The sequence below is a fragment of the Hemiscyllium ocellatum genome, chromosome 34 (assembly GCF_020745735.1).
Source record: "Hemiscyllium ocellatum isolate sHemOce1 chromosome 34, sHemOce1.pat.X.cur, whole genome shotgun sequence".
NCBI classification, from domain to species: domain Eukaryota; kingdom Metazoa; phylum Chordata; class Chondrichthyes; order Orectolobiformes; family Hemiscylliidae; genus Hemiscyllium; species Hemiscyllium ocellatum.
The window spans coordinates 33,329,279-33,346,542 of NC_083434.1; the positions used below are offsets into that span (position 1 = coordinate 33,329,279).

Consider the following 17,264-nt stretch of genomic DNA (forward strand, 5'->3'; position numbering starts at 1 on the left):
TCTGTGCTAAGTCCTTCAAAAGATCTTGCAGTCTTATATCAAGGCACTGAAGAAGCTGTCAGTGCCGGTCAAGGTCAATGCTAACTTTCACATAACAGGATAATTTCAAGTAGGTTTAAACCACATTATGAAGTCCTCTGAGTACACTGCCCAGTGCTACATCTGGAATCAAGATGTTGCTCAATGAAACTCAATCTCCTATTTACAATTGGAACAAAGCTCATCAGCTAACTGTAAATCATCATTAACTATTGCAATCTCAATGGCACTCCCTCGAACAATCAGAATGCATTTGTTAACTAATCAGAACTCTCCTCTCAAATACTGTTTTCCATTTAGTTTAATACTTCTTGTGAATTGATCTGATGAGTACAATTTTAGTCAATTTTATCATAATACTCACTTTCTGAGCTACCGAGTAACTAATAGTTCTATAATGACTACTCTGTGGTCCTGCTTTTTAACTTAGCTCCTACCTTCTGATAATCTCTTCAAAAGTAGCACAAGGAAGTCTTAGTATGTTTTTGGATGGCAAGTCTTTAATTTTCCCTCATCAGGTGCATCTCCTGCCTCTTCTCGATTATTGGGATCTTATACGGGTAGAACTCAGTGACTCATTGCTGGTATTCTTGTATTAAATGATATATTATTGAAACTTTGTTGGTTCTTATATAACTTTCTGTTTGCTGTGATAGTCAGCCACTCATTCTGCCCTCATACCCAGAACTACGTAGATATAGCCAGCTCCTGTAACTCATGAGACTGAAGGCCATTTGAATTGTAGCTGGCTCCCTTTGAAATGCATCGCTTTCAAATGCTGCCTGAGCTGCTGAGTATTCCTAATCTTTTCCAATTTTTAATTTTTAAGAGTGCTAAGATGGTTGCAGTAACATAGGTGCACACCAGAGGGCAGGGCCATGCCAAGTTAAACTGCTGGCATTTACTGTCATGATTTGGAGATGCCGGTGTTGGACTGGGGTGGACAAAGTTAAAAATCACACAACACCAGGTTATAATTGGAATCCCTATCTTTTGGAGTGTAAAGGAGCATTTGCTGGAAACCACTGCAGTCATTCAGTTTCTCATGAAACTTGTCAAGTCATTTCAGAGAATCATTTTAAAACAAAATATGAACCAATGCATATAACGTGGACATTCGAAAGATGCCCTTTAGCTTGGTCAAAGAAGTGGGTTTTAAGGATTGTCTTAAAAGGGGAAGTAGAGAATATACCCTTCTATAGCGAGACAGGGAGATGGAGAAATTGTGGAGGAAATTCCAGATCCCTGGACTAAGCACCTGAAGGTATAGTCTCCAGCAGTGCTGTGGCTAAAATTGGAGATGTTCAGGAGGCCAGCTAAGTTTAGGTTCTGTACGACCAAGCATTTAGTTATAGTTGTTTGTGGGGCTGAAGGATGATCACAAAAATAGAGAGGAGCAAGGTCAATTTCAAAGAAGGATGAACAAGTTAAAATGAAGATGATACTTGACCTGCAACTCAAACAAATCAACAAGCACAGGATGATTGATGGAGAGAGTTAGGTGAGGGATAGGTAAGCTGTTGGTGAGAGTTAGGACCTGGACAAGGGGGTTTGGGGAGATCTCAAATCTGTGAAGGAGACAGTGTGGAAGACCAGGCATGATTACACTGGAATGGTCAAGTTTACTAATAACAAAGCATGATTGAGAGTTTCATCAACAGGTGAGCAGAGCTGGGGCAAAGCCTGGTGATGTTACAAAGATTGGGTTTAGCATCTCTTTAATACTGCAGGTAATGCGATATGAGGTCTGTACAATTGAACATGAACATTCAGAACATGATGAGTGCTGTGAGTGTGAAGACTGAAACAAAATTCAACCTTTCTTGATATCTACCTTCACTATATTGTACAGCACTTCTTTTTGATTCAATTATTATGCAGCTAGACATTGAACTAAAGCAATCAGAAATCTAGCATTGTAAAACAATGGACTTCTACAAGTCTACAATGTTGGCATTTTTACTTTAACATGACTAAAGGCTGCAGAACCACTGAGACAGATTTTCTCTTTCAGAAGTCCCACGTGTGATAATGCATCAGAACCAAGTATTCCACCTGAGGATGGATCAGCACAACCTATGCAGGATGCAGAGATTACTTTGTTGAAATGTGGAGAAATTACGTAAGCATTATACAACTATCTTGCAGCAAGATTGGAACATAGCAATACACAGGTCCAGAAAAGAAGATGACACTTCATTTGGCCAGCCTCATTCTCTAGAAAATACCCTAGAAAATAAATACTTGTTTATTAGTTTTTTTATTCTCCAGCTATTTAGCCATTTCTCTCTTACATATAGTGATTCAGTCAGGACCCCATTACTTTCTGTGCCATGGGCGGCACGGTGGCACAGTGGTTAGCACTGCTGCCTCACAGCGCCAGAGATCTGGGTTCAATTTCCGTCTCTCAGGCAGTTGTCTGTGTGGAGTTTGCACATTCTCCCCGTGTCTGTGTGGGTTTCCTCCGGGTGCTCCGGTTTTCTCCCACAATCCAAAGATGTACAGGTCAGGTGAATTGGCCATGCTAAATTGCCCATAGTGTTAGGTGAAGGGGTAAATGTAGGGGAATGGGTCTCGGTGGGTTGCTCTTCGGAGGGTAGGTGTGGACTTGTTGGGCTGAAAAGCCTGTTGCCACACTGTAAGTAATCTAATCTAACCTATTCTTTATTCCTTCAGTCAACACCTTCTGTGAAAAGTCAGTTATATTTTCATTTTCCTCTAATATAATAGAAGTTATGACCTCTGATTGACCTCGACAATGTCAAAAGTCACCTTTGTTTGCCACAGTCAAAACCATCCCCTTTTCTTCCAAGATCTTTGAGCAAGTTGTTTTCACTGATTTCCACATCGAGCTGTCTCTCCTGCAGTTCTCTAGCCAAACCTCTCTGCTGTCCTTTCGCAATACTAAGACTTCCCCAATCAAAAATAAAACAATGTTCTCAAAAGTTGCAACAATGGCAAAAGTATCTGACTTTATCAATCCCTCTGCATTATTCAGCAGAATCAATTATTCCATCCTCTTCACAGAGTATATTTTATGTCCCACCTCAATAAGACTAACCTCATCTGGGTTTTCTCTTATCTCATCTAACATATCGACAAACAGCTCCCCCTATCTCAACCCGAGAAATCTGACAATCCATCTTTGTCACCCTACTTTGCTTAGTGTAGATGTTTTTCTCAGTAATATATGTGATTACATAGCAACATGCGAACAAAGAGCAGGAGAACGCATTTCAACCCCTCGAACCTCCTCTGCTAATTGATATGATCATGGAAAATCTCACCTCAGCATCAACTCCACTTTCCTGTCCCCACTTTTCATAAGCCTTCAACCCGTTAGTAATTTAAGATCTGTCTATGTCCTCCTTAAATTTACTTAATGTCCTAGCATCAACTACACTCTGGGTTGTGAATTCTACAGATTCACAAATTTTTGAGAAAAGTAATTTCATCCCTGTTTTAAATCTTCTACCCCTTAGGCTAAAACTACAACTTCTCACTCATGGTTATCCATGACATTCTATGTCTAATTTGTCAAACCATATCAGCATCTTATGTACCTCAATTAGATCTCCTCTCATTCTTCTAAACTCCAGAGAGTATTGGCCTCCACTGCTCAGTCTCTCTTCATAAGATAGGCCCCTCATCTCTGGAATCAATCTGGTGAACCTCCTCTGAACTGCCTCCAGAATGACTACACCCTTCCATTGATTGGTCAGCAACTTCTGGAATTCTGGGACTCTGTAGCCAAGTCATGTGATAGGCCAGGAGGCATGCCAATCAGGTCTGAAACTGATTAGCTTGCAATTTGACTGGCTAGCTTGGTGATAGGGGTGGCCAATCAGCTACCACTGAATACACCATCCTCACGCTTCGCCAGAAAATAGAGCTTCAATGCTCTATTGGTGAATTTACTGTTTTGAAAAAAATACTCTGGGTGATCAAAATCTATTCACTACATTTAACTTATTTAAAAACAAGCAATTGCAATTGTACCCCCACTGCAGAGACTTCATGACCACCTTTTGTACATCTGGTGTTAAAAATACTAATACTGCACTGTGATTTAAGTTTTCGTGCCAAGCATTTCTGAAACAAGTCAAATAGATTATCAGTAGAAAATCTGAAACTCCATCATATAAACCAAATTTCTTCTTCCAAATTTAGTTTGAGACTTCTACTGCGTCACTGATTTTAATCACTCCACCATTGCCTCTCCTCTCTCTTGTGTCTCTTTTTTTCTTTTTAATACTCCTTAAAACATACCTCCTTGACCAAACTTTTTGTTGCTTGTACTTCTTTATGTGGCTTGGTGTCAGTTTTATTTGAGGATGTTCCTGTGAAGGTTTGGGAGGTGTTATTGCATTAAGAGTACAATATGATTACTCACTGTTATTGTTGGGAGGACAAACTGAGTTATGTTTCTATTTTAGACTCAAGATACCCCTCAAGGTAGATGAGATTAGGGAATTTGGAGACCACAATAGAGAGCTTTTTATTAAGGCCAGCTGCTACAGTCTCATCCCTATTGGTGTTGAAGAGTGTGGTCTGACCATCAGCTGGATCTTTTCTTCTGATCCGAAGAGCATCTCATTCAGTGTTGTTTATCAAGAATCTGAACAAACTCCATATGAACAATGCAAGGTAAGGGGGATTATGCCTTTATTTAGAATTGTTGCTCGTGCTGTTACTATACGTGCCTGATTTGGCATGTATAAGATTAAGTTCAAATGCAGAACTTAAAATAATCAGTTTAAAGTACACAAAAGTATAGTTTCATATTTATAATTTTGCATTATAGTTATCAATTTATATCTTTTCCATGTATTATATATTTATTCTGTATAATTAAAACTTGGGGATAGAATGCAGATGGTGTTTTTGCCATTTTCTGGTGTAACTTCTGAAGAAGGTTGGTGGATATGCAAGAGAAATGCAATAGGGTGGCACAGTTCGTCAGTGGTTAGCACTGCTGCTTCACAGTGCTAGGGACCTGGGTTCGATTCTGGCCTCAGGCAACTGTCTGTGTGGAATTTACACATTCTCCCCATGTCTGCGTGGGGGTCCCCTGGATGCTCCGGTTTCCTCCCATAATCCAAAGATGTGCAGGTGAGATGAATTAGCCCTACTAAATCTCCAATAGTGCTCAGGGATGTGTAGGTTAGGGGCATTAGTCAGGGATAGATATAGGTGATAGGATAGGGGAATGGGTCTGGGTGGGTTACTCTTCGGAGGGTCAGTGTGGACTTGTTGGCCAAAGGGCTTGTCTCCACGCTGTAGGGATTCTAATTCTAATTCTTAAAATAAGATAGCTGTGTGTTTATGGTGTTACCCTGGTTACTGAATTTAAGATGAGGTAAAAGAAAATACCTGTTGTGCCTAATCTGACCATAGTATCATAGCTCTCAGAGGTTTCATATTTCAAAGATATCCTGCAGCCGTGGATGAACCGATGACAGTTGCTGATAGCCATGCTGTTAAGCTCAAATCTCCAAGCCAACTTGAACTGATTAAAGCTTGTTCCATTTGTTCGACAATTTATGAGATCAGTAGCTAGTACCAATCACAGAACCAAGCAGTCAAATTGGTCTTTTTTTTGTCAAAGGTACCATTCACAAACAAACAAATATCACAAAACCAGCCAATACATCTGTTTCTGAACCACCACATAAATATATTGTGATGTAATCTGTATGATTTCTATATATTTTAACATGATTTATTTTGGATTTTAATTTATTTATTCCATTTAACTTATTTAAACTAATTAATCTCTTCTAAAAACAAGCAATTGCAATTGTACCCCCACTTCAAAGACTTCATGACCACCTTTTATAGATCTGGTGGTAAAAATACTTGCACTGTGATTTAAGTTTTTGTGGCAAGCGTTTCTGAAACAAGTTAAATAGATTATCAGTAGAGAATCTGAAACTCCATAATATAAATCAAAATCTATTTCTTCTTCTAGATTTAGTTTGGAGACATCTATTGTGTCACTGATTTTAACCACTCCACCATTGCCTCTCCTCTCTCTTGTGTCTCTTCTTCTCTCCTTTTTAATACTCCTTAAAACGTGCCTCCTTGACCAGACTTTTTGTTGCCTGTACTTCTTTGTGTTTTCTGTATGTCTGAAGAGGTTGAATTACTGAATTACTTTTAGTCATGGCGATTTATTTTGAGTAACTATATTAGAGAGAGAGAGAGTTCTTGGAGGCTAATGGGGTTTTGTTTTCATTGAGAAAGATTTACAAGCAAACAGTGTGCATTAGGTTTCAGTTAAAAGATTCTGGATTTTGGGGGTGCTTAGAGGAAACATCCAAAGCTTGAAAAAGTATTTTTGGGTTGGACAGTTTTGCAGTTTTTGTTTGCCTGAAATTGGGGGTGAAAAATACTGACTCCTAAAGAAGGGAAATAGATTAGAAATAGATTATCTCAGCACAAGAAGTTTGATTTGAAAGTTCCAGGCTAGAAATTTTTGGTTAAAACCCTGAAGGTATTATTTGAAGCTGAGAAAATCTAAGTCTGTTATATGAAAGTTCAACAAAGAGGGTATCAAATTCTCAAAACAGAGAATTGAAATCATGGTTAAATTAAGCCCAATAGATGTGATAGATAGTTCACTCTCGTGTGAGTACTGTAAAGGAGTGCTTTTGGGATTTATGGGATTATATTTTATCAAGCGCTTCCAAATCTTTAAACTTGTGTTACATGTAAATAGTTTGATTCGTTCGTTTTTTTTGCCTCATAATATCTTTTGCGTAATAACATTTTGTTTTACTTTAAACCCAAATCTGCAGCATTGCAAGATGGTGTTTCTGTGAAAGACCACCTTGTGAAAACCAATAAAAATCAAATATGATCTATCAAGCCAGATGTCAGTCTGGAATAAGATAAGGGCCCATGGTGACAGTGGAACAGTGGTGGCAGGTGTTTCTGGGAGTAATTCAGGAGACGCAGCAGAGATTCATCCCATGGAAAAAGAAGCATGGTACAGGGAGGATGAATAAAAAGTGAGGTCTGCAGATGCTGGAGATCAGAGCTGAAAATGTGTTGCTAGTTAAAGCATAGCAGGTTAGGCAGCATCCAAGGAACAGGAATCCTGATGAAGGGCTCTGGCCCGAAACGTCGAATTTCCTGTTCCTTGGATGCTGCCTAACCTGCTGTGCTTTAACCAGCAACACATTTTCAGCACAGGGAGGATGAGACAACAATGGCTGACTAAGAAAGCAGGGATAGCATAAAAGCAAAATAGAATATATATCATAGGCAGTGGGAAACCAGAGGATTGGGAAGTTTACGAAGACCATTTGGGAGAAAGTGAGGACTGCAGATGCTGGAGATCAGAGCTGAAATTCTCCTGCTCCTTGGATGCTGCCTGACCTGCTGCGCTTTTCCAGAAGACCAATTGGGGGAAACAAAAAAAGAAATAAGGAAGGAGAAGATTAACTATGAGAGTAAGCTAGCCAGTAATATTAAGACTGGAAGAGTTTGTTTAGATATACAAAGGGCAAAAGAGAAGCAAAAGTGGACTTTGGGATGCTGTAAAATGACGCTGGAGAGACACTAGTGGGGTACAAGGAACTGCGTGAGGAACTGAATAATTACTTTGTGCAGTCTTCACGGTGTAAGACATGAGTAATATCCCGAAAATTCAAGAGAGTGAGGGGGTAGAGCTGAGTAGGGTGGCCATCACCAAGGAGAAGGTGCTAGAAAAACTGAATGGCTTTAAGGTGGATAAATCACCTGGACCAGATGGACTACAATCCAAAGTTCAAAGGTAGGTAGCTGAAGAGGTAGTGGAGACATTAGTGGTGTTCTTTCAGGAATTGCTAGAATCAGGGAGAGTCCTAGCGACGAGGAAAATCACTAACGTGATACCCCTGTTTAAAAAGGGAGTAAGGCAGAAGACAGAATTATGGATTGATTAGCCTAACCTCGGGCGTGGGTAAGATCCTGGAATCCATTGTGAAGGATGGGATTTCTGAATACATGGAAGTGTATGGTAAAATAGGGCAAAGTCCGCATGGGTTTCAACAAGGGGAAGTCATGCCTGACAAATCTGCTAGAATTCTTTGAGGAAGTAACGAGCAGTTAAGACCAAGGAGAGCCAATGGATGTTAATCTACCTGGACTTTAAGAAAGCATTTGACAAGGCGCTGCACAGGAGACTACTGGGTAAGATAAGGGCCCATTGTGTTAGAGAAAAGGCGCTAGCATGGATAGAAGCTTGGCTATCTGGCAGAAAGCAGAGAGTGAGGATAAAAGGATCCTTCTCAGGATGGCTGCCGGTGACAAGTGGTGTTCCACAAGGTTCAGTGTTTGAGACCACAACTTTTCACTTTTTACATTAACCATCTAGATGAAGGAACTGAGGGTATTCTGGCCAAGTTTGCAGATGATCCAAAGATAGGTAGAGGGACAGGTAGCATTGAGGAGGCAGAGAGGCTGCAGAAGGATTTGGACAGGTTAGGAGAGTGGGCAAAGAAGTTGCAGATGGAATACAACATGCGAAAGTGTGAGGTCATGTACTTTGGTAGGAAGAACAGAGACTATTTTCTAAATGGGGAGAAAATTCAGAAGTCTGAAGTGCAGAAAAAACTTGAGTAATTCTAGTCCAGGATTCTGTCAAGGTAAACTTGCATGTTGAGTCAATAGTTAGGAAGGCAGATGCAATGATGGCATTTATTTTGAGAGGACTTGAATGTAAAAGCAGGGATGCACTTCTGAGGATCTCTTAAGGGTCTGGTCAGACCACATTTGGAGTATTGCCCAGTTGTGGGCTCTATGTCTCAGGAAGGATTTACTGGCCCCGGGGCATGTTCAGAGGAGGTTCACAAGAATGGTCGCAGGAATGACATATGAGGAACGTTTGAGGACTCTGGGTTTATACTAGCTAGAGTTTAGAAGGATGGGGGGATCTAATTGAAACATACAGTATACTGAATAGTCTGGACAGAGTAGATGTTGGGAAGATGTTTCCATTGGGAGGAGAGACCAAGACCCGAAGGCATAGCGTTAGAGTAAAGGGAAGACCTTTTTGAATGAAGATAAAGAGAAATATCTTCAGCCAGAGAGTGGTGAATCTATGGAATTCACTGCCACAGAAGGCTGTGGAGGCCAGGTCATTGAGTATATTCAAAACTAAAGATAGATAGGTTCTTGAGTATTGAGGGGATCAAGGATTACAGGGATAATGAGGTTGAGAAACTTACCAGACATGATTTAACGGAAGAGCAGCCTGGATGGGCTGAATGGCCTAATTTCTGCTCCTTTGTTCTATGGTCTTATGGAATCTTACATTTCCAGCAATAACATCAGCTGGGATCGTATCAATATTCATAAGAGATACGGTTATGTAATACGGTGCAAGTCGTTCTGCTATGATGAGCATTTCATTAATGTGAATTTGCTATAACGTGATTGATGAACTGGGACACTGTTTCTAAAGTGTGAACGTTTAAAGCTTGTATTGGTTGTATCGCGACTCTGGCCCCATTAGCTTATATGGCACTGCTATTACACAATTTTCTTATAACACTGGCTTGCATGAGAATGGAATAACCACTTTATAGCAGAACTGACTGTATATTAAAAATCTATGTATACTTTCAACCTGCTCAGTAATTTCCTGATACAGTATTTGATTTTTTTACACTTTTACCAGTTTTTTTAAATTGTAAATTCCTGTCAGTATTACTAATCAATTTGGTGCTTGTAAACTCAATACTTTGTTAGTGTGAATTCAATTCACCAAATTCCTACAAAATCTTCAAAATACTTGCAGAGAATTAATAGTTAGATTTTCTCCTCAGGAACTTAATTCAAATAACCAGAAAGAAGGATATAACCAAGCAATAAATTCTAAACTTTAACAAGAACTTAAATAAATGTACCATTGAATTGTCATTTGTGTTTTTAGAACCTTTGTTAAATGTTTTACCTGAAGACCTTTGTCCCTTATAAACATCTGGTTTTAAATGTAATGTTTGACTTGCAATTTTTTTAATTTTGCTGCAGTAAACACAATTTGGATAATTTAATCAGAAATATTAATGTTAATATTAATATTAATGTATCTTAATGTTCAGAATACATTAGGAAAGTTGAGGAAATAGTGCAGCTGGAATATTTGAATAAACCTTCTGACGGTTTCTGCTCAAACATTTTACAATTTCAGCAGGATCTTTGGAGAGAGTTAACATTTCGGGTCCTATATGACTATTCATCAGACCAGTTTGAAGAACGTCACTGATTTGCATATATTAATAGAATTGTGACTTTTATTCCAAAAGCAGTAATGAAAGTCGCAGTGTCACAATTTTCAGAGGCACAACAAACATCTGAGCTGTCAACAAATGCTCATTTTGAGCCAGACATATGCACACATTAAATTTTAAATTTAATAAATTTAGTAAACTGAATAAAAGTTGTCCCATAGCCTTTCTTCAAATAATATCAAAAGACATTTGAGCAGATAGTTCACAACAATATTTGCTGCTCCCTGAATTGCCCTGACACCACTTGGTGATTAAGACACTACATAATCTTTAATTGAAAGATCTAAATTCAGCTAACTGCATCACAATTTGAGAAATAGCAAGCTACATGTTAAGTCAGAGCTAGGCTTTTGGGAGAGAATAATGTCTTCAGTGAAAAACTTTAACTAAGCTGTTACAAATGCAAAGTAGATGTATTTATTTAAATTATTGTGAATGATTTGTTTCCTTTTTTGTCAAATTCTTAGTTGGGTACACTACTAGAAATTTTGTCACAGAGAGTGAAATGTTTATATGAAGCCATGATTTGTGAAAATTTAGTGAGCTGAATTCACAGTTGTGAAAAATATAATAAAGAATTTATCATTGGAAAAAGCTGACAGAGGTATGCAAGAATGAAATATGAGGAAATCACTGTGGAGAATAGAAGGATACATAATTTTTTAAATAAACCCACAGTCCAAAATTGTGCAGGTTAGGTGAATTGGCTAAATTGCTCGTAGTGTTAGGCGAAGGGGTAAATGTAGGGGAATGGGTCTGGCTGGGTTGCTCTTCGAGGGTCAGTGTGGATTTGTTGGGCCGAAGGGCTTGTTTCCACACTGTAAGCAATCTAATCTAAAAAAAAATCATTATACATATATTTGCGCAGCATTGTATTTTTCTTGACTGTCTTATAAACAGTTGAACTCCATTACATTTATTTCCCAATTCACATCCTCATCATTTAGATGCAGTTATCAGAAATGTAATGAGCAATTGAAATTTAAACAGCATAGGAACATTAGCAAACACTAGCTTCATGCTCTTGAACAATTTATTTTTTTGTTTGTCTGACATAAATAACAGATTTCTTATGTGCAAGCATTATGTAGGATTGTATAATCTCTTTGTTACAACTAGAGATTTCTTAATAATGGTGAGATTCACAGTTGTGCCTTAATAACTTAAACATTTTTAAGTATGTCTGCATGCAAGATAACTGCATCAATCAGGACCTCCATTCAATGTATTGTTATCCAGTCCAGGAAACTTAAAAAATGAAGGAATTGTCAGGAATTAGAAAAAGCTATTTGTTCTAATATGTCTGTCGTTTTGTTGCCATAAGTCACAAAATGACTACCTCGATAAAATTGTTAAGGATAACAAGGAAAATAATATAATGATTTCCATTTCCCATTTGAGTCAAACTAAACTAGGGCAGAAAATAAGTAGTGACTACAATATCTGATCCTTTTGTTTATATAGAATAAATATTTTGTGAAATCAGTAGAATAAGTGATGTGCGTTATTTCTTTGTCATTTTCATTTTTAATTTATTTAAGACTGCTTTTTTTTCAATATTACACTGAGGGAGTGCTGCATTGTAGCTGCTGTGTTCTAATCTTTCTGTCTATTTGCATGTAAAGGACACTATTCAAAAGAGCAACAAATTTATATAATATGTTTAATATAATAAAATGTCCCAAGGTGTTTCATGGGAACGACATCAGTCAGAAAAATGACTCTGAGCAAAAGGAGAAGCTATCGGGAAAGTGACCAAACAATTGATCAAAGAGACAGGATTTAAGGACCATCTTAAATGAGGAGAGGGAGGAAATTCCACAGTTTACAACCTCGATAGCAGAAAGCACAGTGGTAGGGAACACATAAAAGGCCAGAGTTGAAAAAACAAAGACCTCTGAATGGTTTTGTGGACTTGGAGAAGAGAGGGAGGTATGAAAGGGAAAGGCAATGCTTGGATTTTAGCACAAGGATGCAAATTTCTCATCCAAAGTGTCTCAGAGTCGAGTGAGTCAAGTCAGCAAACATAGACTTGATGGGTAAGTGAAACTTGGTTCATGCTATGTTATAAAAACAAAATTTTGGATGAACTTAATTCTCTAGAGGGTAGACAATGGCAGGCCAGTCAGCAGAACATTGGAATAGTCAAATCTTGAAGTTAAAAATAATAAAATGGGTAATAATTTTAGCAACATATGGGCATAGGTAAGGCAGACAAGTACTGTTACTAGAAATTGATAGCCTTTGTGATGGAGAGGATATGGGATCAGTAGCTCAATTTAGGGTCATGTAGGTAGCCAAGACTACAAGTAGTCTGTTCAAACTGAGGCAGAAGTCATAGAGACAGATGAAATTAATGCAAAGAAACAGAGTTCATTGACAAGGGCAAAAACGACAAAGGGCAACTGTCATGTTTAAGCCAGTTTTCTGAGCAAAACATTGATGTTTGACTATGTAATGTATTGTTGATAATAATGGCTTTTTGAGTCAGTTTATGATCTGTTCCATTTCACAAACATCCACGAGGGTTTCACAGAATCTAAACAACTTATAAAACGTTGGGCATTTTTGTAACAGGCTCATTTCATTTGCAGGGGCTGTATTTCAAAAGACGGTCAAATTAAGGAAATATGGTGTTGCTTTCTGCTATCGAGGTTGTAAACTCTGGAATCTCCTGCCTCTCCTCATTTAAGATGGTCCTTAAATCCTGTCTCTTTGATCAATTGTTTGGTCACTTTCCTGATATCTTCTCCTTTTGCTCAGAGTCATTTTTCTGACTGATGTCAAAAGACGGTCAAATTAAGGAAATATGGTGTTGTAAATGTAATTCCCCTTGTTTATAGCAAACATTAGAAGGTTTTATAAGTGGGATTAAGGGGCTCAAGGATTACTTGTTATTTACATTACACCCATCCACAAATTGAACCACTTCCTTTCGTGCCTGGTATCAATCAGTGTTAAGCAATCTCAGCATGCATTGCCCGCTCTGATCTCTAACCTCAAAAGCACAAGTAATGCGCAAACAACACTATTCAAGTAAGGAAACCAAAAATGCCTTTAAACAAATTCATATTTCAGTGGTAATAAGATGTTTGTATATCAAAACAGAATCTATGGTTGGATGTATTTTATTTAAATAATAAATGACTGAATAGTTCCTTTTTCCCGTGGGCTTTGCTTTTCTGGCCTCTGTCCTGTAAATCCCGAGGACAAATGTAAAGCCAGTATTTTTAAATTAAGGTGTAAACCTCTCGCGTAAATTGTTGGTTGGTACTGGAACACTTTTGGTGTAGCTTCTGGTGTTTACATTGGTCTTGCAGCAACTTAAACACTACCACAGTCTTGCCTATTGCTGATAGATAGAAAATAAGCGGAAGTCGTAAAGAACAGGGCTAACTCAAGTTAACATATACAAACCTTACAGAAAAAAGAGAATTTAGCAGGAAGTCCCAGAAATTCATCACATGGAAGCCATGTTTTCAAATGTCTTGCTAAGCTTCTGGTATGACAAGAAAGAAGCAGATGTTCATTCCAAGCCAAAAATGCCCTGGCCACCACATTGGGCAAAAAATTATCATGTAGTGCCTCCCCCCCAAAAAAAAACCAAAAAGACAGGCACTGGTTGTCTGCCTGTGTAAATAGGAGCCCTGGCAGCTGCTGAAAAGTATCCTTTGCAAGATTGGTTTGCCATGAAGCAGCCAGTGTCAGTAATGCTCAGGAGAAACCAAACGTGGCCTGATAGGCACCCTGTAACCAATATAAGGTAAGAATTTTCAATGTACATACCTGAAAAGGGAGGCAGGGGGAACTATAGGCTTTACCTCCCCCGTTCCTGGCTCTGCTTCATCCTGATCCAATCAACTTTCTCAGTTACCCCACTTCTATCCTCATCTGTCCTCTGTCATTTTATACCCTTTGTCTTCTGTCTCACAGTTGATCATGGAACTTGTTGAAGATTGCAAGCACTTTTCTGTCTTTACCTGTTCACTATTCTTTCCTGTTCCTCATTAGAATTGCTCCACAAAATACTAATTTATAGCCCTATGCCTGAAAACTTCTCCAGCCCCTACAACCCACCAAGTAATTTGTCGAATCATGTACCTCCCATAACCCATTCTACTCAGCCATTTCTGGCTTCTTGAGAATCCCAGATTTTAATGACTCTATTATTGGTGACCATGTTGTCAAGGCCCCCCGGTTATAGTAAATGATGTGGTGCTGGAAAAGCACAGCAGGTCAGGCAGCATCTGAGGAGCAGGAAAATCAACGTTTCGGACAAAAGCTCTTCATCAGGAATGGACTTTTGCCTGAAACGTCGATTCACCTGCTCATCGGATGCTGCCTGACCTGCTGTGCTTTTCCAGCACCACACTCTTGACTGTAATCTTCAGTATCTGCACTCCTCACTTTCGCCCCGGTTATAGTACTCCTTTCCTGAATCTCTTCCCTCCTTTAGATGCTCTTTAAAACCTACTCCCTTGCTTGTCTGTTAAAATATTCCTTCATGTGGCACGGTGTCAGGTTTTGGTGCTTACATTCCTGGGAAGCATCCTATATTCTTATCAAAAATGCTGGATAAGTATAAGCTCTGTTGCTGCCACATTGTCCTGACTGTTTCCAATGACTGGGGAATCCAGAGCAGGGGTCACAGTTTAAGGAAGCAGTACAGGCTGTTATGGACTGAGACAAGAAAACATTTCTTCATGGTGAGCCTTGGAATTCTGTGCCACAGAAGGCGTTGAGGCTGAAACATTGGATGTTTCAAAAGAGACGATAGATCTCGTTCTTAGGGCAAAAGGAATCACAAGGTATAGTGTGAAAGAGGAACAAAATATTGGATAGGATGATCAATCATGATCACACTGAATATCGGATCAGACTTGAAGGGCAGATTGGCCGACTCCTGACGCCATTTTCCTTTGTTTTTTTCTCCTTGCCTTGCTAATTCCCACAGCTTATCTCAACTGTCCTCTATGTGTGTTGTTAATATGCACAGACTCTAACATTGCCCCCTCCCTCTCATGTAAATATGTACACAGTTTTGCATTGCTTTCCCTCTGATTGATGTCCTTGCCATGTAAATACACACAGTCTACTTCACACAGCCCTCTATCTGTCCTGTTAATATACACAGTCTACCACTGTATGCTCCCTGTCGTGTACACAATCTTGCACTGCCCTCTCGCTACCTTGTTAATATGCACAGACTATCTCACATTGCCTCCTCTCTGTCTTGTTAATTCTGACGTGAATGATCTTGATTGTTTTGTATTAAGGGAATTACTATTTGTAAGGCAAAAATCATTAGTAAAAGATTTATAAATTTACCACCCCTGAACAATGTGGTTCATAGTAAGTTGTGAAAAATGGGTGATTAGACCAGCAAGGGGTTCTCGACATCGAGACTAAAATGTTCCATTTTCCAACCGAGTGGTGAAAGCCGAAAAAAGATTCTGAGCAGTAAGCAGCAGGAAGCCTACTTGCATGCAATAGCATTCATTACCTACCTCATTGTTATTAAACTGCAGTGCATAGCCAGCTCACCTGTGCTGCCATTTCACCCACAGCAGGTAAAGGACCACACCAAGCTTTAGAGACCTGGCTTTGTGTCGAGCAAAGCAAAGTGATCCGAATAACCTAGGCTGAATCAGTGCAGAGGCAGACAGGTGTTCCATTCTCCACCCTTCCACCTGATTATATGTTCAGAGACAAAAATAAAAATTGCTGGAAAAGCTCAGCAGGTCTGGCAACATCTGTGAGGGAAATTAGAGTTAACGCTTCAGGTTGAAACTCAAAGGTTCTGAGGAAGGGTCACTTGACTCAAAACAATAACTTTGATTTTTCTCCAAGGATGCTGCCAGACCTGCTGATTCTTTCCAGCAATTTATATTTTTGTCTCTAATTTACAGCATGTGCAGTTCCTTTGATTTTTATTTGATTAGATGTTCACCTGCCATTCCACTTGCTACAAGGTATTAAATTCCACCCTGGATACAGTAAAAATGTATTTAAACCCATTTTAGGATATCACAAGAATCTCTGAGACTCTTTACAAAATTGAGGTGGAATGTTAATGGATAATTTACATATTTTGATAAGTATAGCTTTTCTTATTCTAACTGAGTATTTTGCCGTTTTGAATTTCAAGGAACACTAATGTTTTACGGAGTCTTCTGTTTACACACAGGTTTTAATTCCTCTAACTCGTTGCAATTCCCACAAGGAAACAATACAAGGACAATTGAAGGTTAGGAATCCGGGGCTGTATTTGCTGATTTTTGATAACTCTTTTTCCAGGTAAGCTCTCTGATTTGGATTTAAACTCAGTACAGTAAATTGCCATTTAAAGTCAATTAAGTTAACATAGTTTTGCTTTAATGTCATTAGTAAAATAGTGGCAATATTTGTATAATGCTTTGAGAGTTAGTTTAACGTGGTTTGTCAGACTTCCTGTTCTGTGACCCTTCTCATTTCAATTACAGCAGGGAAACAGATCCTTGGACCCTACCAGTCCACACTGACCATAATCCCAAACTAAACTAGTCCCACCTGCCTGCGCTTGGCCCATATCCCTCCAAACCTTTCCTCTTTGTGAACTTATTCAGATGTCTTTTAAATGTTGTAACCGTACTCGCATCCACCACTTCCTCTGGCAGTTCATTCTACAAACAAACCACTCTCTGTGTTGCCTCTCACGTCCTTTTTGAAAACATTCTCCTCTCACCTTAAAAATATGCCCTCTAGCTTTAAACTCCCCCAACCTGGGGAAAAGACCTTTGTCATTCACTTTATCTACTCTCCTTATGATTTTGTAAACCTCAATAAGGTCACCCCTCAACGCTCCAATAAAACGAAGGCTTTCCAGTCATTTTTCATATCTCAAGCCCACCATTTCCGGCAACATCCTGGTCAATCTTTTCTGAACCCTCTCCAGTTTAATAATAT

General features: G+C 38.9%; 1 protein-coding gene across 3 annotated transcripts in view; it reads left to right on the top strand.

Moving 5' to 3' along the window:
• fyco1a (FYVE and coiled-coil domain autophagy adaptor 1a) overlaps positions 1 to 17,264 on the top strand; it is a 184,700-nt gene that overhangs the window by 159,532 nt on the left and 7,904 nt on the right. For all 3 annotated transcript variants that reach the window (XM_060850197.1, XM_060850196.1, XM_060850198.1), the window contains 3 exons: positions 2,054 to 2,161; positions 4,476 to 4,686; positions 16,507 to 16,616. In XM_060850197.1, coding sequence (XP_060706180.1) covers positions 2,054 to 2,161; positions 4,476 to 4,686; positions 16,507 to 16,616 — 429 coding nt within the window. The remainder of the gene's footprint in view (positions 1 to 2,053; positions 2,162 to 4,475; positions 4,687 to 16,506; positions 16,617 to 17,264) is intronic.